Here is a 27,978-nt window from a genome sequence, read left to right on the forward strand (position 1 = left end):
ACCTGGCATCGACATATTTCATGACTCAGCTACTGCATTCAAAAAAAGCTTTTATCATTTTACGGTGGGTTCATCTCCTAAGTAACTTAGTTATTTGTTTAGTTAAGTAGTTAAGTTCTTTTTATTTGTCAAGATATTTTGCAAATGCTGTGTTCACATTTTATAGATACATTTATTTGCCTGTGTTTGTTTATAAGTGTCGTAGTTTGTGTTAAATTAATGTATTGTATGTGTTCCTAGTAAATAAAATAAAAAATAAAATAATAGGCACGAAAGGGGCGTTTGATGGTCCATCCATGACCATATTGATTTGACTCCATAGGTTAAGTTAAAGTGTTTACTCAATTTGGTTTTTGTAAGAAAAATTATTAGTAAACGTAAAAAAGATGAATTTTCGAAGATCACGCACTCGATCGCGTCGTAACTCAATGAATATCATTGTCACTACTGAAAAGTGGCGAACTTATGGAAAAAGAGTCTCTCTACGACGTGATGAAGATCTGAATGAAGACTCCGAAGACGAAATGCCTAGAGCAAGTGAACTTAAAGACTGGGTCGATGAGTTCTTTGTTCGAAAAAGCACGCTCTCCAACCAATCCGATCAAGATGTTGAAGTTAATCTAACAAAAAAACAAACTTTAGTTTTAGCCACTTTGGTACCTGATGAAATACTGCTCATGGAAAAGTAATATAGAAATCAACTGAGTAATTAATTATTGTTATTAAAGTATTGTTATTCATAATACTTATACTTCATCTCGATTTTGGTTTTAATTGCAGTTTCCAAACAGTCGAGACAAAACGATTCGTTGGAGTATTATTGATGGCCGACGTGTCGGGATATACAGCCTTGTCAGAAAGATACAATAATACAGGAAAAGGGGGCACATATCGGTTGACAGTAACATTAAATACATACCTTGGTTCCCTCATAGAAGTCATATACAGTCATGGTGGTGACATAATAAAATTCGCTGGTGACGCATTTTTAGCTCTTTGGAAGACGGATAAAAGGACTTTCTTATGCCACACGATACACACGGCGATCGCGTGTGCACTCATAATACAGCACTCTTTTGGTTCATATGAAACTGACGTTAAAGTAAATCTTAAGGTGAAGCTAGCAATATCAGCAGGTAATCTAATTTTTTCTCCTATCGGATCGGGAATTGACATGAATTACATAATAACTGGTTTACCTGTAATAGAAGCTAAAATAGCTGAGAGCCTCTGTGATTCCGGTGAAGTAAAGTTAACTCCTACGGCGTGGGGACATTGTTACTCGAGAAATTATGATCATGTTATCAGTGACGATGGACATGTTACAATAAAAGCAATTCTTTACGATCCACGCGAAAAGGATGTAAGTAAACCGTTCCTTGGCTTTGCAACTATGATCCGCCAAATTAATAAACCATTGGTCGCTTTAGCAAATCTACCAGATTTTCTTTTATATGATTCTGCAGAGCTAAGTGCGACCGACATGTCAAAGAAAAATGAGTTGCTTAGTTTACGTCGAACTATATTAAGTGCAGAGGAGAAAAATATTGGTACAGAAATAAGAAAATTTATGATTAGACCGGTTTTAACACAAATCGATGCTCATCAACCCTTGGAATATCTGACGGAAATGAGACAGGTCTCCATTCTATTTATTACCCTTAAGCCCAAAGAATGTCCATTTCCGCAGCTAATAACAATAGTTAATAATTCATACCAAATAACTAGCGATATTGTGTATAAATCTATGGGTTGCGTGAACAAAATTATTCTGTTTGACAAAGACGTTATGATTTTAGTTATTTTTGGTCTGAGAGGTTTTAAACATGAATCGGAAGCCCAAGCTGCTTTAAAATGTGCTTATAGTATTAAAAAAAGCGTCTCAGCTCTTGATGGCGTTTTGGAAGTTTCTATCGGCGTCACAAGTGGTCAGGTATATTGTGGTGTTGTCGGTCATCCATTGCGAAGAGAGTTTACAGTAATTGGTGCCATTGTTAATAAAGCTGCAAGATTCATGTGCAATTTTCGCAATAAAATTACTTGCGATGAGGCCACGTATATTAAAAGTAAAATGTCTAGCAATGGATTTACTTTACAACCACCTACAGAGCTCAAAGGAATAATTCAACCTGGTAAAATTTATGAATATACGGAAGAGATTAGAATTAAGGAATTGTTTAGTATCTCCCTGATGCCGCCATTGCTGAATCGCTGCGATGAAATGGAATACTTTGAAAATTGGCTTGATGATTTTCATTTATCTTATAGGGATTTTGATGCATTCCTACTTATTGGTGAAAATCGGATCGGCAAAACGAGACTATTAAAGTGGATGGCACGCTATGCCAGAAACAAGAATTTCAAAGTTTGCTATTTAAGTTTAACCTCGATACATTCTGCAACACCGTATTTAGCACTAAGTCAAATTATTGACCAAATAATGGATATTAAAGAGCCGATAGTCGGATTCGAAAAGGAAGAAAAGATTGTTCAGCTGTTACATCGGTATAGCGAAGACTTGTGCTATTTAAATAATATAATCAAAGTTCGTTTTGCTTATCATGAAGACGCTTATTCTCAAAATGAAGAGATTCGTAAAGTAAAAGCAAAAAGAATTTTTAAAAAATTACTTTTATCTGTACCTGATACGCATGTTATATTTCTAGATGATTTACAAAATTTAGATGCTTCATCGTGGGAATTTTTGACGATAATATTTGAAATAATGAAAATATTCACCGTTTTAACGGTCACTCGAGGTAAGTTTAGTTCAGAATACAGTTGGCTTTACGCAGTGTTTATTGAACATAATATACGAAAAATCCATTTGGGCTCTTTACATTCTGATTGGATTGCACCATTGGCATGCCAAATATTAGACGTAGAAGCCGTACCAAATGATTTATGTAACGCTCTTAAGGCAAAATGCAATGGAATGCCTGGCCTAGTTGAAAATTTTATTGTTCACTTGTTTTCGAGCGGTGCTTTAGAATTGAAAAAAATCCTTAAAAGTCAGTTGAATGATTGGCTAGATGAAGATTTACAGTTTCCAGATTCTACTTTTTTACGTCCAACTGCTTTGAATGCAAATGAACAATCAACTTTGGACGAACTAATCGAAGAAAACGCAACAGAAGAAATCTCGATATGTTTAGTAACAAACAAGAACGAGCTTCAAACCGACTTAAATATGCAAAATGTTGATGCTTTAATCATGATTCAAATAGATTCATTAACACCTTATCAGCAGCTACTTTTAAAAATAGCTTCAGTTATAGGAAACGTACTTTCAAGACAGCTTTTAGAATATATAATGTATGATAACAACCCTTTAACAACAGCAAAAGCAATCAAGAGATTGTTTGCAATGCGTATATTGTCTTGTGCCAATATCAAAAGAATCACTTCGTCAGGAACTATTATGTCGAATTATTCTGGAGGTTCAAATTTAACTTGCGAATGTTTATTTGAATACGAACCCGATACTTGTGATAATTTACCAAAGTATGCATTTTGCAAGGTTTTGAAATTTCGCAATAAAAAGTCCAGAAAATCTATTTATGAATTATTGCCTTTAAATCAGAAGAAACAATTTCACTCGCGCATCGTTAATTATTTCGAAAATAACAAGCAAAAATGCCCAGAATGTGGAGGTACAATTATGTGTGTCCAGTCAACAACGAATTTAGATAAAGATTTAACTAGTGGGAAACTTAAAGAAGAAGAAGAAGATGATGACCTTGAGTCTGTAATAACCAATACAGATATAACACAATACATACCAACCCTTGAAAAACAAGAAGCAATTGATATCCGAAGATCTAGATCGAACGCATATTCTAAAAGACAGATAAGAACATCAGCTCACGAAACTTCAGTAAAAAGTGAAATCTTTTATAAAAGTACGCCGATTTTAAAAATTAAGCCAAATGATGATAATGATGATATCAATATGCGGAGAAGATCTACTAAAAGGGTTACAATGTCTAATATGGTTTTTAGAAACAAGAGTTCTGAAGAAATAAGCAATCCAACGATATTTGATATGTTAAGAGATGTTACAGGAGCAAACAAAATAAGTCAATGGCATGATTTAGGTGTAGTAGATAGTGAAGACAGTGAGAAAGCTAATAGAAATGAAAACGAAGGCAAATCATTATGCATACATATTGAGAAGGGTGTATCTCAAACAAACTTTAATCGATGTTCATGTGCAGAGCTTAATATCATTATTCATGAGCAGCTTATTTACCACACCAAAGAAGCTGATCTTAAAACCAAAATGGTTCAATTCTTAATACAATTTAGCTATTTAAATATTCTAGCTAATAACTTTGATGCAGCAATACCCAAACTTGCAGAAGCTGAAAATACCTGTCAAGAAAAACATAATTCTGCTATCACAAAGTTTGACAGAGAACGATTTTTAGGCAAAATCTACTCTTTAAAAGCTGCTGCATTTTTAATGAGCGGTAGACTAGTGGCTGCTAAAATAAATATAGTCAGAGCGGCAAAAATTTATCACATTAATTTAAATAAAATATCAGATATTCTACAAATAAAAGGTTTGGTTACTGTCATTAATCTCAAACGCAAAAAGCATCGCATTCATAATGCGCATTTGAAAGCAGATTCGGTTTTTTTTCTGAATGTTGCAGCAGTATTGTATTCCACATTAGATGACGAACAAACGTCTAGAATAGCAGCTCATCGTTCTATTCATTTAGTACAAAGAGTTGAATGCAATGTTATAGACGTGTGTGATGCATTTACTATAGCCATTCAGATGGAACTTGATTGGGGAACGCCTGAAGCTACCTTAGACTTGGAAAAATTAGCTATAAATGCTCTGCGGAAAATACAACGACCTAAACAAGCAGAAGAATTATTTGCTTTCGGAAAGATATTTATGACCATCTTTCGTGCTCGACTGGCACGAGGTCAGCTTGCAGCTTCTATCCGATCAGGTTATCGAACGCTAGTTGTAAGTCGTTTTCTACATGCGCATAATATATCAATGGATATCATACCAGATTTATATTACTTGTTATTGTCAAGATGCCGAATTGAAGAAGCGGTTGCTGTCGTAAAATTATTGATACAATCAAATGAAAACCAAATCACTCTTGAGAATGAAACCTGGTATTACGCACTTTGTATAGATTTGATACTAGATGCTGGAATGCAATTGGAGTCTCCAAATGAAATCAGCCTCTACGCAGAATATTCTATTTATAAAGGGGCAGCAGCAGGAGAAAGTCGTCGAAGATTGGTCGTGGGATTGTGGAATTATTGGTTACGAGCTGATTCTGAGCGCAGAGCTAAGCGGTTTGAAACTGAAGCATTATTTTGGTCAAATCGCCATGAAGAAGACGGCACCCTGAAGACTATGATAAGTGCAATGAGACTCGCGGAAGGAATGTTAGAGAGTTTAGCCAGAAAAATGGATGATTTACGAAAGGTGTGTACATAATCTACGTAATTTTGTAAGCTAAACAAGTTCCTAATCTACACTAATAATCCTCCGTATTTAATACGTGTATCAAAATTATTGATACTTCTTGACGTATTGCAATAACTACGCGACCGATTTCAATTAAAGCTTTAACGTCCTTCCTTCGTTCTCTGTATTGGATAGGATACTTTTTATCCTGTGGAATAAAAGATTCCTACAGGATTCAAAACCCAAGTCTACGTAGAACGAGGTCTACTGAGTAAGAAGCCCGCATTACGAAATTTGTACAGTTCGCGATTTTTCCCACAGAATTCGGTGATAGGTAGTATATAATAACTGTGGAAATTGAGTGCAGCTTCATCTCCTTCTATCTCTATAATATAAAAATGAATCACTAAATGTGTTGCTCATCGCAAATCTCGAGAACAGCTGAACCGATTTCGCTAATTCTTTTTTATAATATTCCTTGAAGTACGAGGATGGTTCTTACGGAGAGAAAAATTTAATTCAACCTCCCTGCTCAATTTTCTAAACTCCACCCAAGCGAAGCCAGGTCAGCTAGTAATACAATAAATTCTACATAAAAATTGTGCGGCGAAATTTCACAGTAACACAGGCTTACCTTTGAAAGTGTTTTTCGAAGTTTCCATAAATGCATAAAATAAAAAAATCATTTTCGAAGGTAGTGGATCTAATGGAGTTACGTTCTTTGGCCGACCGAGAGCTTACAAGGCTAGAAAAAGATGCTCGCTTTTCACGCGTCGTTTACCCACGATGGATCCTGCTTAAGGCCAACTCTCTCGATCTATCCGGTCGACGATCAGCAGCAATGGCACTTTTTAACCAGGTACGATCATAGACTTAAAATCCTTCCCATAAAATTTGGTTTTGTTTTATACACGCACAACAGACGGAAACGTTTAAGTGCAGAAACCAGCCCAGAGCGAAGAATGAAGTAAATAATTACGTTGACGTGCATTTATTTAGCACTAAGTTGATGCCCGTGGTTTCGTTCACGTGGATCACGTTTTTCTTAATCCCGTGGGAACTCAGACTCTCCGTTGTTATAAAGTAATTGTACATCGGCCTTTAGAATGACATTTCGGCTTTGTAGAGCGTTGTGACTCTCCAGGTTTTTAACCGACTTCTTTATGCCCATGCTAAAAATGACATCGACGATCCGTTGCGACGTGATTGAAGGACATACCAACAAACAAACATACTTTCACATTAATAGATAAATTAAGCTTATTACTTCCTTGTGTTGTGTATCATGGACTTCCGCAAATTAACGCCTGTTCCTATCCAGATGAATACCTATCATGTAGGTAACTAGTAACTAGTAACTACATATCTATTCATATCTTTCCAGGCGTTAGAAGAGGCTCGTCGGATCCACAACCGTCTCGAAGAATCTTTAGCCTTAGCCGCTACGTCCAACTTTCACTGTTGGATACAAAATGCGCGAAGCGGCAACTTCTCACATTGGAGTGTTGGCGTCGAACAAGCACGAACATCTTGGCAGGAACTTTTATATAAAATAACAACCGATCGCCAAAAGCCTTAATTACCTAGATAATAAAAATCCTTTATTGACATATTTAACAGAATATTATTCGCTTTTACTCGAGACTACGTCCGCGTGGACAACACACATTTCAAACCACGATTCACACCCTTCGGTGTTGAATTGTCAAAAATCCTTTCTTAGCGGATGCCTACATTATAATAGCTATCTGCATGCCTTTCAGCCTGATCCGTCCAGTAGTTTGAGCTGTGCGTTGATAGATCAGTCAGTCAGTCACCTTTTCTTTTTATATATTTATATATTTTCACACCACTGGCTCTAGAATGCCTTATTAGTTATTACAGACCTGTTAGCTAAGTGTAAAGTACACGTCATGACATTGCTATGATTTAGCCGGGTTATAAATTGTAATGTTGTACTGAAGTCCATTCATTCCATCCAAGCTGTGATAGCCTAGTCGATAGGACGTCCGCCTTCTGATCGGAGGTCGGGGGTTCGATCCCGGGCACGCACCTCTAACTTTTCCGAGTTATGTGCTTTTTAAATAATTAAATATCACTTGCTTTAACGGTGAAGGAAAACGTCGTGAGGAAACCTGCATGCCTGAGAGTTCTCCATAATGTTCTCAAAGGTGTGTGAAGTCTACCAATCCGCACATGGCCAGCGTGGTAGACTATGGCCAGAACCCTTCTCACTAAGAGAGGAGACCATTGCTCTGTAGTGAGCCGGTGATGGGTTGATCATGATGATGATGATGACTTAAATCCATTACGTCTTAACAGCTTCCGAGCTTTAAGGCAATAACTAGTTGAGCTGTTCATGGTTACTTGATCACCACAAAAAAATGGCCAAAAACGTGATAAAGAAAATGAAAAAAAAAACCGCTGCGGATGATAATTATGAAAAAATCATTAAAAAATTCATATCTCCTACACTACTAAAAATCGCTGAACATACAACCCGTCGGAAATATCTGACCACCTCGCTGGAATGTGCTTCCCCTCGCGCTTCTCCGCAGCTAGCCCATTTTCGCCTATCCCGTACCCAAAGAGTATAATAATAAACACTACATTCTACCAGTACCGTTGCCAGTACCGTTGCCAACGCAAGCACGTTGCATGACGTCATTAAGCCAGGTTCTCAGATATTTCTGAAGGGTTGAATACATAGGGGTGATTTGGATACCCAAATATAAGTCATGCAACAGTTCAATTTGTTTCACGGCGCGGCGGCGTGGCGTCAACGAAAGACATATATACATCCTATACTCTATGACTTGGACTGCCCAGGCCCCAGCCCACCGCAATAACTTCCCAACGACGCACGGCGACGTCGATGTGAGTACAGATGCGAAAGAATTCATCTTGTTATTAATATCTATGTATAAAGTCTCAATAAGTACCTACCACTGTTTTGACCACCCTCTAGTTTTTTTTTTGCGCGGTAAAGTAACTACCTTCCTACCTAATAGAAATAATAGGAAAAAATAAATCTGCCATATTATTGTATAGCGAACACTGTGTTCACTGAACACTAACTGTACTCCGGCTGGACTGCAAGTGCGATAAAAATGAATGAATTTTTTTTGACTGATCATGCCCTTGGATCATGCCGCATGATGTGCACGTACACGCATGTCATGCCCCATGACATATGTCGCATGATAATAGGGACCGCTCGGACCGCTTAAGGTAGGTAATGTTCTTTTAGATGTCACATCCCTGATCCCAGCCACACTGTATATCATATCATGACTCTTAATGACTACTTTCTGAACGGTAAATACTGTCAACTTTGTAAATGTCATTTGTCAATCATCTACATCAATGTCACAATGTCACAATTGCTCAATGTCAATTAATTGTCGTGATTGTCAAATAAATGTAAATAAACTCAAAAGTTATCGGGATTATTTTATTTATTATAAATTGTATTACTGATAAAATAAAGTCAAGATGTTAATATAAATATTGTCACTTACACGTACTAGCCTGTTATCTTTTGATTCCATTGTTACTTACCGTACCCACGCTTATGTAAGAATTAGGTAAATAAAAAATACTTTCAAGGCACCACGTTGAATTGGAATAGTCTTAGCCTTTTTATAAGATTTACGTTTTGAAATGAATAGATCTTCTATAAATCATGATGAATTCATCATTGTGGGTGACATTGTCTCGCCAATTTCATTGAAAGAGCTACAGTGCTTTGACGGATACATACAAGTTAAATATGGAAAGGTGAGCTACTTGTTTCTTCTATCTGTTTGTATATAAATAAAATATTGTTATATTATTAAGTATTGTTTGCAAAATTGTATGAAAACACATATATCACAATATTTGCATTCAACAAATTGCAAACTTGTGGTAAACCACATCACAATTTTTGCTCCAAAAATGCAATTCTTCAGGCAGCTGTGATGAGATCATGTCCAGTCAACCACTGTCCCCAGTAGTTTAGTCCATCTAAGTGAAATAAGTGTTAATGTAATTTGCTATCTGCAAATGGCTTTAAAAAAAACTAGATGACACATAGTTTTTAAATTATCATCATCATGATCAATCCATCACCAGCTCATTACTGAGCATGTATCTCCACTCAGAAAGAGAAGAGTTTTGCCATAATCTACCATGCTGGCTAAGTGTGGATTGGCATACTTCACACACCTTTGAAAACATCATGGAGAACTCTCAGGCATGCAGGTTTCATCACGATGTCTGTCTTCAGAATTAAATCAAGTGATATTTGATTGCTAAAAATGCACAAAACTCTGAAAAGTTGGAGGTGCACGCTCAGCATCAAACCCTGGTTGTTATACTAAATTTCTGTTTAAATTTTTTCAGATAATAGAAATTGGCACTAGAGAAACGTTTACTGAAAACAAAAATGCAGGGCATTATAAGAACATTGTAGTTGGCCACTTGTCACAAGGCCAATTCTTATTGCCAGGTTTTGTGGACTGCCACACACATGCACCACAGTTCCCCAACCTTGGCCTGGGGCTAGATCGCCCTCTATTAGAATGGCTTGACAAGTATACATTTCCTTTAGAAAATAAGTATAGCAATAGACAGTTTGCTGCAAATGTATATGAAAAAGTTGTGGTTAGTGTCACATTCAATTATATGTTTTAAAAAAGCCCTGACGGCTGACTGACTCATCAACATTCAGTTCAATCTCTTGGACCTAGAAAGCTTAAGTTTAGGCCAGATGGTCCTTTTATAATATAGACATAGAATAAGCCTTGATTTTTATTTTCGCTGATTGAAACCACTAGTTTTCCTCTTAATGTATGATGAAATGTTTCCTTTTGTAAACTTTAATAGGCACAATTTAGCCTATAAGTATCTTAAAAAAAGATTAATACATAGTATATAAAATTGTCTATATAAATATTGGGGCCGATTCTTTAGTACACAATCTCTAAACTAAACTAAATTAACAGGTCTAAATCTAGTGCTTTCCTTTTCCGCAAGCAACATTATGAAAGGGATAGCAATAGATTTAGACGTGATATTTTAGTTTAGTTAAGAGATTGTGTACAAAGGAATTAGCCACAATGTGTTGTAAAATATTACTTAAATGATAAAACCAATAAAAGTATCACATTTCATCACAGATTAATAAATGATTTTGGTGACTTTACAGTACTTTCCAATTAAAAAACATAATATTTAGCTATTAGTATAAAAGTTATTTTAAGTATAGTTATTAAAATTATGTGTGTAATATTAAATTCTGGGCTATTTTTCAGAAAAGACTACTAAACAATGGCACAACAACAGCCTGCTATTTTGGTTCACTACACTTGGAAGGCACTTTGGAACTTGTGAAGAGTGTCATCGATCACAAACAGAGGGCTCTGGTGGGCAAAGTGAGCATGAACGTGGAGAATAATGCGGGATACTTTAACAAGACTGTGGATGAATTGAGAGATGTTGAAACTTTTGTTAAAAATGTGTATGCATATAAGGTTTGTATTTGTACCAATAATAAATTCCTTATCATATAAACAATAACAACCATTAAAAAAGTGGTTTAAAAAACAGACGTTTAAGACTAATGTCAGAAACACTGACTAAATTACTAGTTATTTTTAGCTTATTTTAAAGAATTGGTTGGAATTCAAAGTAATATGTTTGTAAGTGTACGCAAGTTTAATATGAGAGGACATTTTAACTAAACTTATCTAAAAATACCCAATAATTCGCCTGCTATTCTGACTGACTCTTTTACTAAGGACATTATTTAGCTGAATTATGCATACTGAATTTCTATTTACTCCTTAGTCTTAATATCAAACTTACTAAATGTGTCTCGAGTCTGCTCCACTCTCTACCAATAATAATAATAATAATAATAATTCATTTATTTAAATAATGCAGTACAGTTCATCTCTCTGGAATCCTGACCCCTAAACTAAGAAATCCCGTGTCTTAGGAGCCAGTGCCTTTCCAAACATAGAATATGAATAGTTACAGCTATTTAAAATAAATAAATAAACAAAACACAAGGTTTAAGAGTGAAACAAACTATGGGACGCGTCCGTAAACTGTGGCTAAGAACCGCGATTGATAGGCGTCCACAGTCGTCTTGCGAGATATTACGACTCGGACTGAAGCATCCGTCATCCGCGACTTTGGTTTCACTCTTTAGAATTTTATGTTATTTATGTTTTACGATTATACAAAAAGAAAAGAACATAGGATTAGAATTTAAAGTTTTAAGTTTAAAGTTTAAAAATATTGCATGCTCAATTTAGTGACTAAATAATTATATTGTGTGTGTTTGTGTGTGTGTGCAAGAGTGTGCGCGTGTTTAATAATTAATCAATATGCCTATACTGCATATAAATTGCTTACCCGTTACGTTACGTTACAGTAAGAGTTTGTTTGTAGTATACATCTAGAAAACTTTGGTAGCTTTTGTTGGTTAGTTAGTAGTAATATAACACCATAGTAAAATGAACCTAAAACAATAAAATGCATTATTGTGTGCTACAGATTTTTACTTAAGACCTACTTTATTTACTAACAAAAGTTTATGTTATTTGTTTTGGTTGCAGAATAATCTAGTTGAACCTATAATTACTCCACGGTTTGCATTAAGTTGTGATAGTGAGCTTATGGGAGGATTAGCGCAGATAGCAAAAAAATATCAATGTGCTACACAGGTAAAATAACCATTCCTACCTACACCTACCTGACCACTAAATATATATTACATACTAATAAGTACCTAAATATTTTCTCCTTTCCTACTCATATTCGAGAAAAAGACTGGCTTCCCATTGCACAGGGAATCCTAGTTTGGGGGCCAGGAACTTTGCGTTGCTACTACCATGGTTTATATAGTGCTTACCTTGTAAATTTTTATCAATAAATATTTTTTTTTTAAATATGTAAGTAGGTTTTTTAATGTTTGAGTATTTGCTACTTTTAAATTCGCGTATTGTATCATCCGATTGAGTACAAAACTTTGTAAGGACAGTTATTGTTGCTAGGTACTTTCAACAAATTTAAAGAGACATTGCAAAGTGCACTGTAATTAATTTGATCTACAGTTTAAAATGCAAACTATGTTGACTTTTAGGACAACAGATATTTTTGGTTTTTTCTTTGAATTACAACAATATTTTTTTATGTAAATTTCAGAGTCACATATCCGAGAACAAAGAAGAAATAGAATTTGTGTTAAAAACGAATCCAGTGTGTTCGCATTATACAGAAGTTTACGATCGATGCGAAATCCTGAACAATAGGGTAATGTTTGTAATGTTTATTCGTGAATCGTGATACATTGCGACAATTGCAATTGTTGTGATTGGCTGAATTTATGGTATTCTTGCTGCGACAGGGCATTTCAGCCAATAGTGAGAGTGTGTCTGCCAATTAGAGGAGATAGCGATCGTCTCGTATCTGTCAAACTAAGGCAATGTAACTCCAGCATGCCATATGCACCGCCCGCCCTAAAGAATCTAAACTAAAGAACTACTAAAGAACCCCATGGGAACTCTTAGATTTTTCGCGATAAAAAATATCCTAAGTTCGTTCCTGAGGTGCAGGCTCTCTTTGTCAAATGGTTCAGTACTTACCTGTGACACACATACGTACTCGTACATTTGCATCACTAGGCATACATGCGAAAGTATGTTTGTTTGTTGGTTTGTCTGGTCTGCTGGTCAGTGTAATTCCTCCCTCATCGCTCCTCTGTGACCTCGGAAGATTGCTCTGTCTAGAGTTCCAAACATCTCCGTCGAAAGACTATGGTGTATTTCTTTACTGCAAAAAAAAGTTAATAATATAATCAATCCATCTGTGATCTGTCGAAAAGTTACTTAACAACGTTGTTATTGTGTCAATAAAGCTTTATTGATGAATAACAACGTTGCTAAGTAACTTAAGGTACGCTAACACCGTTACACGGGCAATTGAAATTAGCAATTTCAGGGCAAACTAGTCAATTATGACGTCACGATCACATTAAGCAATTTACTGCAATATCCAGTAATGCTTGAAAATTTCAGCAATGTTATGCGAAATTATAGCTCCAGATTGCTCCACTTATTGCTTCAGATCGATCCTGGATACGTATAGCCGAACGACAATTGCTTTGTACGCGCACCATTACAAAAATTACATATACAGATGGACTGACATTAATTTCAGCTGTTAAGTATGGTGTACACGAAGCCAGTGCGCTGGCGCCAGTCCTACTGGCTTGAAAAATAGATGGGTGCTTTATTCTCGCCAGCGCTGTTAGCCAACCCTAACTTGGCTTGAAAAACCAAGCCAGTGCGCCAATGAGACTGGCAGCCAGCGATGGCTTCGTATAAACAATGCTTAAGACTTAAATTAGTATGGGGTTATTTTTGTACACAGTGCATTATGGCACACGCGGTATACCTGAGCGAATGTGAGATGTCTATTTTCGCTCGCAAAGGCGTGTCCGTGGCGCACTGCCCCGCCTCCAACACGCGGCTCCAGTCAGGGCTTTGCCCCGTCAGGACGCTCCTGGACCACAATGTATGCGTCGGTCTAGGAACAGGTATGCTTCAAACAGTGCATTTAAATTAAGAAATATTGTCATATTGGATTAGTAATGACGTCATATAGTGCGTAAGGGTATAAGGGCCAGCACAGATAGAACTAGGTACAACCCCTTAGCCTAGCGAGTATTTTTCTATGGATATTTGAGTTTTTACCATTATATCTGTACGTAATTACCTATTTTCTAAGGAAGCGGGATTTTGGTTGGGTAGAGTTTGTTAAAAGAAGTTAAATTAAAAATACCAAATTTACCGTACCTAAGTCGCCCAGCTGCTAATCAGTTTGATTCATATAACTTTATATAATTGGTTAAAGTCAATACATATTATTTCTCCGTAGAAAAGTCCTACGATTATACTGTACAATTTTTTTTGCCACAAGCTGATAAACTTGCCTATTCTGAAATCTAGATGTGTCGGGAGGAGACAGCACCAGTATTCTGGACGCGATGCGACGTGCCATGGATGTGTCGGAACATCTACTCATGACGGGAGGCAGTGGACCCACGCTCGACTGGAAAGAGGCGCTCTACCTGGCCACTGTCGGCGGCGCGAAAGGTAAAATTCCTCCTGAAAATTCACTACTACTCATTCTTATCTTACCTATTCATTTGGATTAATTTTTATATTGATGAAAAAAATAGTTCTTTACATTATTAATTTCTTGAAGTCTATCGATAATATCGCAAACTACCCACCTATTCAAGATAAAACTATCACAAGCTCTTATGAAAATTACTACTGTTACATAAATGATACCTGCTGCACAAAATATAATATTTACTTTGTGGACACTACGCAGTGTCACTTGTGTGCAAACACTACACATAATGCATATAAACATAGCATAAATAGTCCCCATAATGGACAAAGACTTTTCCCTTTTGTGCCCTGGTCTAAAACCCTGTGCTGTGCCCGTCACTCTGAACATACTTATATTTTTCTGTACGATCAAATCAGACGGTTAGATGCATACTTTGTTTTTGAGATAAAAATTCTTGACCCATCAAACATTCTTTTAGCTTTGGGCCTCCAAGATAAAATTGGTGCATTCGAAGTCGGCAAATCATTTGACGCCCTGGTCATAGACGTGAGCGACCCGCGCGGGCCCATAGACAACTATACAGATTCGTCGCTCGGAACTGAAGCTCTCGTGGACCTAGCACAGAAGTTCGTCTATTGTGGCGACGACAGAAACATCGTACAAGTGTACGTCAATGGCGAACAAGTTAAACATACACTACCCCCTTATGCGTCAGCGGCGACATATGCATTTTTCCTATGCGAATAAGATGCCCGCGATTTCTTGTTTTTTTTTTTAAATTACGGAGATATTCTTTGATATTGCGGTATAAATAGTCTCCAGGATGCAGGTTATCTCCATGCCAAATTTTTTCAAGATCAGCTTAGCGGTTGAGCCATTGAAAAGGTAACAAACAGACAGATACAATTTCAACTTTATAATTTAAAAAAATATGGATTTGCCTGTTTCATTTTATTACCATGACATTCCGATACCTAATTTAATACCCGTTGTTCTTGTTAGGTATTATACATTAATTGTAGATTTTGTGATCAGTCCCTATATTTTCCCTTTTATCCCTGTGAAAATTGTAAGCTAGTGTGATATTAATTGCATCATTGCATTATGAACTTTTTATAATGTACAAAAATTGTGATAATACAGAGCTATAAAAAAAACCTATTACAATATGATGGCTAATTTTTTAAATTATGTTCACTTATATGAAGCAGAGAAGCTGTAGGTATAATATGATGTGGTTGTGGATACTAATTTTATTAATTATAACTTTATTCAACACCTATATTTTCTTGAGTGATAGGTTAATGTACTATTGTACAATTTTTTATATACCTAGCTATTGCTATTTTAACTACATACTTAAATATTTACATATTTTATAGATTAAATATATTACTTATATTATATTTACGAGTGATTTATTGAGTTCCCGTTACTGTTTATCTGGCTCATATGACTGTTTACCATATTAAAACAAAATAAAGAACGTTGACTTGTATAGAATCCAATATAATAATATAGTATAGAATCTGGTAAACTACCGCAAATGAAAGTCAAAATTCTTTTATATTTTTTTATTTTTGTGTAATTCTTTATAATAATTTGTATAGAAAAATGTGCAAATATAATGTGACAATCTACCTATCAAAACTTAATACACAAAAGCGAATACCATACAATACTTTAAAAATAAATTAAATCTAATACCTACTATCTTTCTGACATAACATCTTAAAGAACTTCTCAGAAACTTTAACCATAAGTTTTTATCAATGTAACAAAATAACTTGAATTATTATTTACTGTAGAATGAGTTATTCAAACACGACAATTCAATTTATCTTATTACTGAATCAATTTTGTTGTAATAACTAAAAACTACTAACGGCCGAAAATTAATGATAGAATCAATCCTATAGGTAATATGTAAGTAACTAATCTGTCCTGTCGTTAAGTTACTTAGCAACATTGTTGATTGTCAAAAATTGTATGATCCTTTTTGACAAATAACAATGTTGCTAAGAACTCATTGACAAACTACAGAAAGTTTTAGCGTTTAAACTATCGTGAGTTATACATGTCTCACACAAGGCTTTACTCACGTGTTTAGTCCCTGTGAAAAATTAATTTTGACCGTTAGTTGGTTTAGATACTGTTAAACCTTCGAGATCTTATACTTCGTTCCGATCCAATTTTGTTTAGGTTACTCTACGGGTGAAATTATTAATAACTCAATCTACCTATCTGTAATCTGCTGATAAGTTAGTTAGCGGCATTGTTATTTGACAAAAAAATACCATACAATTTTTGACAAATAACATAGTTGCTAAGTAATTTATCGACAGATTACAGATAGGATTATTAATTATTATTAATTTCAGCCGTAAAACAATAAATGTATAAAAAATATAAAAAATTATACTACCCATCTCCCCCGAAAAGATCTGTGATGTTTTTTCTAAAATATTTACATTAACTATAGGTACTCCAAGCAAGCATATAGTTTAGTAAAATATTCTCCTTACGATAAGTTTTAGTAATATTGAAATTGGATCGGAACAAATATTGCAACATACTAACCTACTATTTATATATAATACTCAAAGTATCTGATTTTGTTCAATACTCAAGTCGGTGGAATGATTTTTAGAAACTGTAAATTTATATAGCGTATCCTTAAACATGAAGTGTGATATTTCCATACAATGATAGATTTACGCACAGTTAACGTTAACTTGAAAAGTTACACTATTACACTACATCCCTCAAATCACGTTGGCGCAACGCTTTCGCCGAATACAGCTTGTCCGTTCATCGTAACTTGACGCGTGAGTAATTTTTTTTTTTAAAGAATATTAGCTATGTTAAATGACTAATATTCCCCTTTCCTCTCCAATTAAGCGTCAGGCTTGTGCTAGGAGTAGGTACGACAATAACAACGGGCAACGGGCGGGGTTTGAACCGTCGACCTTTCGGTTTTCAGTCCACTCCTTTACCGGCTAAGCTATTGAGGCTCATATGTTGGCACCATTGCTTTGTTTCTTTATTGCTTAGAACTTAGTGTTTATTATTGTGTGATTTGCAATGGTGCCAACATAATTACTCACGCGCCAAGTTACGATGAACGGACAATACAAGTTAATTAGAACTTGCGCAATAAATGTGCAGCTCCCTTAAGCCGGGTCTCCACGCTCATGCTCGACGTGCAAGTTTATGAGAGCTTAGCAATGGAATAAACTTAAAAACGCCAAATACGCATGGGAACCTAGTATTATTCGAGTGTTAATATTTTAAAATTATACAGTAATTGAAAACAGTCTTATGCAAAAAAAATCTTTTTGTTTATTGTACGTACATAACTATTTATATATTTATATATAGTTTATAAATATATTTTATTCTGATATTAAACCCTTAGTGGTTTTCAATCATTGATCTATCAAAATCAAGAACGCAAAATGTCTTTGTCTAAGTCTATAGTCCGTACAAAATGACTCCTTACGCGCCATTTTAACTCTATGGGTCAACTATCATGTCAAAAGTACGGTTTAACTTTAAAATAAGGACTAAAATCGTACTTTTGACATGAAATTTGACACAAAAAGTTAAAATGGCGCGTGAGGAGTTAAATTTTACGCGTTATATAATCTATGGCCAAGAGCGTACTTTGACTTTGCTTAGATTTGAGATTAAATCGAGACATATTTACGTACTTATATTGTCTCTGACATAGACGTTGTATAAGGCGTATTTAACTTCTCACGCGCCATCTTAATTTTTTGTGTCAACGTACGATTTTAGTCCTTTTAAAGGTGAACCGTACTTTTGATATGACAGTTGACCCATAGAGTTAAAATAGCGTGTGAGAAGTCATTTTTTACGGACTATAACTCTAAGTAAAGTCAAAAATACGAAAATTCAATTATCAAAAGTTTCCCAAATAATTATTTATAGATAGGTCGAGAACATTTTATAAAGCAATACTTTCAATTCATGTCAATATAGCCTAGCTTTGTTAATACATATAACTAAATTGGCGTCAGTATACTTTTTAATAAGACCTTATTAGCTTTCGTAGGAGCGCGCCGACAAGTGCTATGCGTTATTTAAGAAAAAGCAACGTTTTATAAACTAAAAATTAACTATTACTCTATACATTTATCAATTAAACTATCCAAATCCTATATCTAATCAATGAACACAGGAACTTGGATGCCAAATATCCAAGAAAACTTTTACAAATAAAGAAAGGTGGGATTGACCTGGGACCTTTAACCCTTGGACTAATACAACGCATGACAACAGACCAACACCTCTCCCGCCTGGTCTCTCTGGTCCAAAGTCTGTCGACGTCGTAACGCATCGTACCACAGTACAGCGATTTCTATGTATGATGACGCAGCGGTACCGCTGAGGCGCCCCGCCGCTCCACCAACCTAACGCATCGTGTGGCTTCACTCTAAGCTGCCCACGAATTTGAGCGGCGCATATGGCACCAGCGGCGTTATGTGCCATTGCCCGCTAGATTACCGCTGATAACGAAAAAGTCGTGGACAAGCCGTAGACAGTTTCCTTTACAAACTTACATAGTAAAAATAATCGCAAACAAAATATGACAGCGTCATTTGATTCGCAATTTCGTATATAACGTAATAACTCGTCACTAAACAAGCAAATCAGGTCATCTCCACCTTAAAACATATATATACATACGCCGTTCGTCAATGACCCAGGCCGAAACCCCAATCATTCGACGACGTAGCCTAAAACACACAACGCACCACGGTAACTGAACGCACGCATTTGTAATAATGTTCAACCAATCCCAATAGCGACTAGCTATCCATAATATAGTGTACAAGTGAGTGTGCCGAGTGCCGACACAGACCCTCTCTATCAAGGCACGGCTATCTGACAAGACCGAAGAGAGATCAGACGGAGGACCAACGACTTTGCTGTCCGCCAACACCGCCAACTTCCCAACTCTGGACTGCTACTAAGAATACCTTGATCGAAAACCCAATATTTTTTGGACTTTCTACCTTCAGCTTTACAGGATGAATTATCAATTTTTTCTTAGTGCTCATATAAAGAAATCCTGTTAAAAACCAGTTTAAGCTGTCATTCAATCATTAAAAAAATTATTAAGTAGATTACAACTTCTAAGAGTCACATAAAAGTTCGATCGCGCGTTGTGTGTTTCAAGCTTTAATTATAATACTTAGGAGTGTACAAAAATGCTGATAAGAATGATTAGGTATCCTATAATATTATGGCCACCAAAAGCCTAACGCGTAGCTGCTACACCACAACCACAAGGAATTCATAAATACATTGAGCTGTCATTCGCGTGACTAAATTAAACTATAGCATCGAACTAAGAAATACTATATACACACATATTTTACTGTGTTGCGTTAACAATAATATAACCTATGAGCGACGAGCTCAAGCAATCGAGGGCTAGGGATAAATCTAACGGAAATGAGGCGAGCGGAATTTTGCGAGCTGAACTCTACTCCAAGCACTATGCAAGAAATCTGAGTGGAAATATTTTGTTGCGCTAAGGCCCGAATACATTATCACATTGATCTACCCATGAAATCATAGCTGGATGAAATATTTGTGATCATAGAAGAAGCATAATATATACTTCTATCATTCATAATTTTTTACAGCTTACATACAATGATCTTTTTTATATCCTGTTGCAATGGAGTCGGGGGTTGGCCATATTATGTGTTAATTTTTATTTTTATTATTAGAAAAATAAAAAAAATGAAGATACCTAAAAAAAGAAGCAGAAGAATTTGGGTAAAATCATGTATTTCAATGCGGAAAATAATGGGATAGAAACTTGTTACAAGGAATCAGAATAAATTAAAATGGTGCACACAATGAAGCGTCGATTTTTGCTATACGCCATCTTTGTCTATTGTATTGCAGGATTCAATCAGTCTTGATCGTATGACCGACCACGTTTAACGACATGCTGTCAAATAGGACAAGAATAGAACCATTAGTATGATAATGTAATATGGGCTTAAGTAAAAATTTACAAAATTTCGCGGTAACCGGACATTTTCCATAGATTTGGCCTTTCGCTTCCCTCTCCCTAGATTCCCTGGCCTTATAAATAAAACCTGCTTAGCTTCCTACTATAAGTTACTCTCATACTGAGCCACGATCACCGCAATGAACTTAGGGTGAGAGTAAATAAAGAAGCTATTTTTTTATTTATATGACCGTCAGTCTTAACAATATTTGACTAAAACATTAAAAACAAATTTTCTAAAAAGTGCATGAAAACTTGTAAATAATGAAAATATTTACACGAAATATTCCAAGCCTGCTTTAGCATTCCTTTAGAATCTAGTTTTCCCTTATATAAAAAACTACGCGACTATATTGCGAAAAGATAAAACAGGCTTTACTGGTACTAGAATTTTATCAAAAAAATTACATATTTATAAAGCTAAGAATCAAATATTATCTTAATAATAATAGTTTACATTAGATAAGTGTATGAATAAAATTAAAGTGATATTAATAACTATGTATGTAATTTATTTTTAAGAGATTTCACAATCAACTAGCACCTATAAATTGTATTATCAGAAAGTTGACACCGTCATCTAAAGCTGGGCATCCACTCAGTTCGCGAACCGAGAGGTCCGGTCTCTCTCTATAATGCGCTCCCAACTGCTCAAAATAGCGTGAAAACACAAAATATTTAATAGTACCTTACATTTATAAAACGACACAAAGACGTTTAAATAAATACCGATTGTTGTTATGATGCAATAAAGTGCAGTTCAGCTTGCACAGTGCTGCGGTCTAAAATTTAATAAACGCCTCTCTATCGTGTATACTCTTCTCTGTCTGTCAAAACTTATAAGCGATAATTAGTGCCGTGAAGGGGCGCGCCGTGGTAGGAATATATCTCTGGTCACGTGACTAAGTGAGCCGGGCCTGCTTATAGGCAGCACCCGCAGTTGCGTACGTTGCCTGCCACCAATAAATTACTTCTGCGCATTCAAGGACTCTACTTATACATGGTTCTATTATTTCGAAGCGCTAAGCGCCAGGATTCGCAAACATAGTGGATATTCATCTTTAGAGACGGTGTTGTTCTTAGAGCACAGTTCCTTATGGATCCTTAAATATCACCTACACGTCAAGAATATGGCGAACAGGGTTTCCGCCTTTTGTTTAATAAAAATCACACAAGGCATACATTTAATTATAATTTTTTACTGACTTTCGAACTTTTCTTGTACAGTACCCAGCTGGAAAGTAAGGACATCGAGCTTTAGAGGGAGATTTGGTCTTCGTAGAGCGTCATCTCCGTCACTCATACCTTAGATGTGACATTTTACAACGACAGCGTTATAAAATGTCACATCTAAGGTATAAGTGGCAAGTTCATACGAAACGTTATCTATTTCTAAAGTTCGATGTGTAATCTTTCAATCAATCAATGAGAGAGCAAGACCTTCGTTTATTTATAAAAGCTGAAAGTTTCTATGCTCATTGTCGCCAACACAGGGAGGAACGATCAGCGACTATGAAGTCCATCATGGTGGCTTTAGCAGATAACAGGTAACAAAGACGTATAAAATCTTTCGTCAAAGTATAAAGTCTTTTTTTATTATACATTTTTAGAAATCAAGTCATGCATTGCATGATACTTAGTATGGGTGTCTGGCAGGGGGTTGCCAGTCCTTCAGCTTTTATAACGAAGGACTGGCCCTCATGGGCTCTTATTTCATAATAATCAACGTCCAATTTCCAGTCAAAACACCGCAACATTTTCAAGCATGTAGGTGGCACCTAAGTTATATAAAACACGGACGCGTAATCGAAATTTGTACTATAATTAATAGACAACATACTGCAAATCCCTGAATTTAACCAGGTATCAGAATAAAGAAGAGAATGAAATTACATTAAGAAATTCGTAAAGATTCAGAGAATAATATTATTTTCATAGTTAATTTTCAGTCTTTCGTATGTGGCATAATTTTAAAAGAAATGTAGTGTATCTATAATTGATGTATGATGCTAAAATGTTATTGTTTATTAGGACTAGCGCAAACTTGACAATACTCGACAATCATATTGTTTATAATTTAAGACTTTGGTGTTCCTTTTATTATTGCTATAAGAATATTCAGTGTTGTTGTAAAATTTCAAAATTTAAATTAGTTTTTATCTACATTAATAAGTCTATAAAACTCCAAACAGATTTTGTTTAAAATGTTGTGTTTTCAAACACGACAGACCCCAGCACATTGTGCAATGGGACTTATTCTCTTATACACAATCTCTAAACTTAAATGACAGGCCTAAATAATAAATTGCTCTCCCTTTTACAGTTTTTCCTGCGGAAAAGGATAGCATTAGATTTAGACCTGTCAATTTAGTTTAGAGATTGTGTACAACAGAACTAGCCACAATGTGTGGCATGCCTTATTAAATTTAGTTTAACATTTGACATAATGAACAAGAAAAAATTTAGTTTTAATACATGAGGTAGTCTGAAATGCAGCGTTGTATATAAATACGATTAATTTTAGCAAACCTTATATAGTTATTATCTTCGTCGTCGTCTAAAAATAATTTCAATTACAAATAAACTAACTAGATAAATATATACAGGAATGTTTTTATATCAATAGTCCAAATTTCAGTTCTTATATAAAATCAAATTTTGCCATTGGGTAAGTATAAGTTATATAATAATAATTCATGGCACAGATTTATATAAAAACTAGATGATGCCCGCGACTTCATCCACGTGGATTTAGGTTTTTTTTTAATCCTGTGGGAACCTTTTTAATTTTCCGGAATAATAAGTAGCCTATGTCCTTCCCTGGGATGTAAGCTAACTCTGCACCAAATTTCATCAAAATCGGTTGATGGTCTACTAGTCTACTAGCTTTTCACGGCCCAACCGGCCGTGAAAAGCTAGTAGACTAGTAGACCATCAACCGATTTTGACCGTCACAATTTATTATGGGCCGTGAAAAGCTAGTAGACAGACAGACACACTTTCGCATTTATAATATTAGTATGGATGAATAATTGTGTGTCAATGTAGAAGTATATTTTATCTGTTTTGGTGCAGTCAAAGTTTATTACTATATTTTTTTAATTTCATTGGTAGAAATAAATTTATTTAGTTTTCTTTGGAGGTTATCAATCAAAAATCGGTGACTAAAAAGAAGCCTGTTTCTTATTACTTTGCTTGTCACTTTATAGCAAAGGCTAATTCTGTCGTTCACAATTTGCCTAAATTGACAGGTCTAAGTCTAGTACAAGCTATTTCCGCTGGGAGCATTATGGAAGGGATAGCATTCCATTTAAGGACCTGTAATTTTAGTTTAGTTTTGAGATTGTGTACAATAGATTTGCCACAATGTATGAGTTTAGAAAACTACTTGTTTATTAATATTTAACCCCTTGCAGACATGAAAAATTTTACCTGACAGTTTATTTTATTGTATATGGTAATTATTTATCAATTACGATTCTAGTCTAACCGCTAGAAACTAAGCACATAACATTATAATCCATAGACAATATTTTAAATTTTTATACTGAAAATATTAAGTTACCAAAAATATAATGAACAAATTGAGTTGTAAACTTTGTTTTTGCTGATTCTATGTAACCACAGAAATCAGAATAGGTATAGAAGTGTTATATTAAATTAAAAAGTGTCTTGTACATATCTGTCAATAACCGTTTTGTACGAGATGACAGCTGCTCGCCACTCTTGTGCGAGAATCGCTAAATTACAATTTACGATAACTTTCCAGCTCTGTGGTAGTTATATTTTGCATTTTGGAGGGCATTTAATTTATAGTACGCGACAGGCCGCGCTCGCCCACATCGGGTTAGTGAGGAGATGTGGGCGAGTGTGAGTGTGGGTGTGCGGGGCGGGGCATTCCCACCCCGATTGCCATCTCGACCTGTTGCGTACTATAGTTGTACAGTACGCAAAGTGTCCTAGAAATAACTGCCAAACTCATATTTTGTTAATGGGTAACTTGGGTTACCAAATAAGATAAAATCAATTTTTCGTGTCTCACGGAAAATACACTGAATGTGTGTTTATAAGTTTTAAAAAGTTATTTCTGATAACCTGCGTATTGTACGCCATGGTCTAGAAATAACTGTCTAACTCCATTTTATGTCCGTCTGTCCATCCAAAGCACTTTTCCGTGATAGACACTGAAAGGGGTAGCATGGACAGTGGACACAATAACACAGTTGTTTGCTGGACACTGGGTAGTCTACAACTACATAACATGTCTATTGACTATTGAGATCACGGTCAGCATACATGGAATAAACCTGACAACATCGTATAAACAAGTGTCATTTTCTTGTGTGACGCGTATGAAAGTGTGAACTCGTGTGACATGATGGTGGGGTGGCATGGTTACCGGTGACGGATGTGCGTGCGAGTGCGGCGATGCTCCGTGAGGGTCAGCCGGTGCGGAGGTCAGGGTCAGGGTCAGGCGGTCACTTGACGAGGCTGGAGAGCGAGCGGGACTTCAGTGTCGGAGTGCGTGAGGGCGCGGCACACGCGCGCGCGCCGAGAGCGACGCCGCGAGCCGCCTGCACACACGGACACGTGCGTTAACACGTTGCGGTCGAACGTGTCTATTGTACACGGGGACGGTCGATGTAAGATCACATAAAGGGTGAGGCAAATCGGAGTAGGGATATCAATGCGTAACATTAACAACATGACCAGTGACAACTCTTTTGCGTCGAGGTGTGACACAAACCGAACTTTTACAGATAGTCCAGTCCACGTTGACGCGGCCCGGTCTTAATCGGTCACAGTGTAAGTGTGCTGCTAGAGTGTGAGTGCTATCAGCGATGTGCGCACACCAAGAAAAAATAAATTACATATTATAGCGATTACCCCCGAAACACCGTGGTTACCCTCAGACGATAAATAGCGAGACACGTCTTCGTGGATTGAACTATCTGTAAGTATATAAAATCGAAATTAACGTAAATTATACAACTGGAAAAACGTGCCGTAGTTCATTATGCATTGCGTTTGAGCGCATCTAATACACTATACGTCAATAGTTTTTTTTTTTAATTTTTTTATTCAGATCAATCTCACTTGTGGTAAGTGATGGTGCAATCGAAGATGGAAGCGGGCTAGCCTGGAAGAAGTATGGCAGTTTTTATTAAACCCATACCCCTTTGGTTTCTACACGGCATCGTACCGGAACGCTAAATCGCTTGGAGGCACAGCTTTGCCGGTAGGGTGGTAACTAGCCGTGGCCGAAGCCTCCCACCAGATAAAATTCATCTTCTGCCTTTGTACGTTGCACGATAAGCACTGCGTTCGTACGGACCAAGGACCTCCTAATTTAATGCGTGCCAAACGCAGCGCATTTTTATTACTAAAAATGTAAAGACGTGAGCGGCATAAGTGCCTTGAGTACTTTTAAAGTTTTTTTTTTAAGTAAAAAAAATGCAAAAGCCGAGTATCAAATCACGACGTTTTCCAATCCATATTACATGAATCTACATCAACGCTCTCAAATATAAATAAAAACCTTAATGTGATCTTACGCTGAGACAGACCAATGGGCAGAACAATATGCAAGCAGTGTTCAATTTTATATCCAATTTGGGGGGGTCTATTTATTAGCCCAGTGTACTCCTCAGACCCCACGTCAAATAGACTGCTCGTATACAGTACAAGAGTGTACCAAAGTTTACACAAAATTACTACACACAACAGAAAAAAAGCTGTATATATTACGTCACAAAATTAAAGCTTTTTATCCCCGTCTTACTATAGATTTCGAAAAACGTTTCAACTCACATCAAGTCAAAATTCAATAATTATGAACAAACTGATTACCAGCTGAGCGATTACGGTAAAATTAGCATGTCGCAACTCGTATTGCAAACAAATATTTCAAATCATTATGGGGGCTACGTATGACGATCGCAATAACCTGTGATTGGCCGACACTCGCCCACTATTGGCTACAATTCATTGTTGCAACCAGCATACCATAAATGCAGCCAATCACAACAATTGAGATCGCCATAAATTAGATATTTCTTCTGGGATGCGACATGTCACTTTACCATAACCGCCAAGCTATTCACAATTTTTCAATTTTGACTTGAAAGTTGGTTGGAACGGTTTCAGAAAATACTTCCAACTGCAGGAACACAAAATAATTAATTTAATTTTCTGTGGGAGTGAGATTTTTATGTTTTTATTTAAGATAGCTGTGACGCAATAACTCTTAAGCAAATAGCCCGATTGAAACAAAAAAGTAGAGATTTAATTGCTGATAGTTAGCACATAAACTACTGTTTTGAATCTCAATCCATCGGACAAGACATGGCTAGAATAAACATACTCAAAAAGCGACTATAACATGTCAGAATATCGGCTTTACACACCAAAAATGACAAAAGAATAATATGATACACAAAAAAATCGATGAATGAAGGTTGTAAAATCACGATATTGATTTTCAGATGGTCAGGCTTCATTGTCTTTGTACACGACGATATTTTCACGCACAGTTGCCTGTTTACACGGCATTAGCACTAGGTACACGTTTTTTTGCAGGATAAGTCTTACCAAATACGTAGTAGCATATACTTTGAGTATAGAACCATTCACACGTTGTTTTGCGGCAAAAAACGTACAATTTTAACCGCGAGTACTGTTCTGTACTCAGTACATGCGCTACTACGTATTCGGTAAGTTTTATCATGAAAAAAACGTGCGCTGTTTAATGCCGTGTGAACGGGATTTTAATTGCAGCAGTTCCAACTAAATCGAATTGCTAATGCGCATAATTTCAGGAATCCAATCTACAATTGCTGCACTCACGCCTCGACTACGCGCGAAATTTTCGTCGCGTGCAAAGGCAAAAATAACATTAAAAACTTGCGCACCAAGCATCTATCTATGGGTCGATTTATATGTATGACAGATTTGCCAAGATGCAAATCATGCTATGAAGTTTGAGCAAAGATGTAGTGTATAACTTAACATTAGACATACATACACAACATAGTTAAAAACGTTTTAAATATAAAAAAATACCTAAACGATATAATAGTATAGTAAATAATGATGTTTTTACATAGATTATTTTTTCGAGTTATTTCGCTTGGTCTAATTAAAGGTGCTAGACAAAACTGAATAATATGATACGATAAAAATAAGCGAAAAATTCTTTTGTGACACTATGTAAGTATTACTGTCTAAAAAACATTTTACTAAGTTTACTATTAGAATAATTCAAATGATATAGTTTACGAAATATATATATATATATAATAATCACACTCACTTGTCATGAATTCAAACCAAGATGTCAAGAGAT

General features: G+C 35.9%; 3 protein-coding genes across 9 annotated transcripts in view; 2 read left to right on the top strand and 1 right to left on the bottom strand.

Annotated features, from left to right (window-relative positions):
- The first annotated feature begins 342 nt into the window (after window positions 1–342).
- On the top strand, window positions 343–7,250 carry LOC117992610 (adenylate cyclase type 10-like). 2 transcript variants are annotated; one of them, XM_034980338.2, is made up of 4 exons: window positions 343–685; window positions 781–5,461; window positions 6,138–6,302; window positions 6,828–7,250. In XM_034980338.2, exons 1-4 carry the CDS (start codon window positions 387–389, stop codon window positions 7,020–7,022), a joined length of 5,340 nt encoding a protein of 1,779 aa, XP_034836229.1. In that variant the 5' UTR covers window positions 343–386; the 3' UTR covers window positions 7,023–7,250. The 2 variants fall into 2 exon arrangements, with proteins under 2 accessions (XP_034836229.1, XP_069361811.1); XM_069505710.1 differs by lacking the exons at window positions 6,138–6,302; window positions 6,828–7,250 and having other exon boundaries at window positions 781–2,759; window positions 2,980–3,070.
- Window positions 7,251–9,093: 1,843 nt separating this feature from the next.
- On the top strand, window positions 9,094–20,531 carry DhpD (guanine deaminase). 2 transcript variants are annotated; one of them, XM_034979884.2, is made up of 8 exons: window positions 9,094–9,223; window positions 9,830–10,090; window positions 10,741–10,959; window positions 12,052–12,159; window positions 12,641–12,748; window positions 13,868–14,033; window positions 14,446–14,592; window positions 15,057–20,531. In XM_034979884.2, exons 1-8 carry the CDS (start codon window positions 9,107–9,109, stop codon window positions 15,323–15,325), a joined length of 1,395 nt encoding a protein of 464 aa, XP_034835775.1. In that variant the 5' UTR covers window positions 9,094–9,106; the 3' UTR covers window positions 15,326–20,531. The 2 variants fall into 2 exon arrangements, with proteins under 2 accessions (XP_034835775.1, XP_069361751.1); XM_069505650.1 differs by lacking the exon at window positions 12,052–12,159.
- Window positions 9,222–27,978, bottom strand: part of RhoGAP71E (Rho GTPase activating protein at 71E) — a 53,024-nt gene continuing 34,267 nt past the window's right edge. For 4 of the 5 annotated variants that reach the window (XM_069505647.1, XM_034979880.2, XM_034979881.2 and 1 more), the window contains one exon: window positions 23,585–25,207. Coding sequence is in view for 2 of the 5 variants with exons in the window: in XM_069505648.1 (XP_069361749.1) it covers window positions 25,104–25,207 (104 nt within the window). In the remaining 3 variants the exon portion in view is untranslated. Of the gene's footprint in view, window positions 9,452–11,848; window positions 11,956–13,080; window positions 13,268–23,584; window positions 25,208–27,978 lie in introns of those variants that run through there. The other variant, XR_011237954.1, reaches the window with a different exon arrangement.

This window comes from Maniola hyperantus, chromosome 21 (assembly GCF_902806685.2).
Source record: "Maniola hyperantus chromosome 21, iAphHyp1.2, whole genome shotgun sequence".
NCBI lineage: Eukaryota > Metazoa > Arthropoda > Insecta > Lepidoptera > Nymphalidae > Maniola > Maniola hyperantus.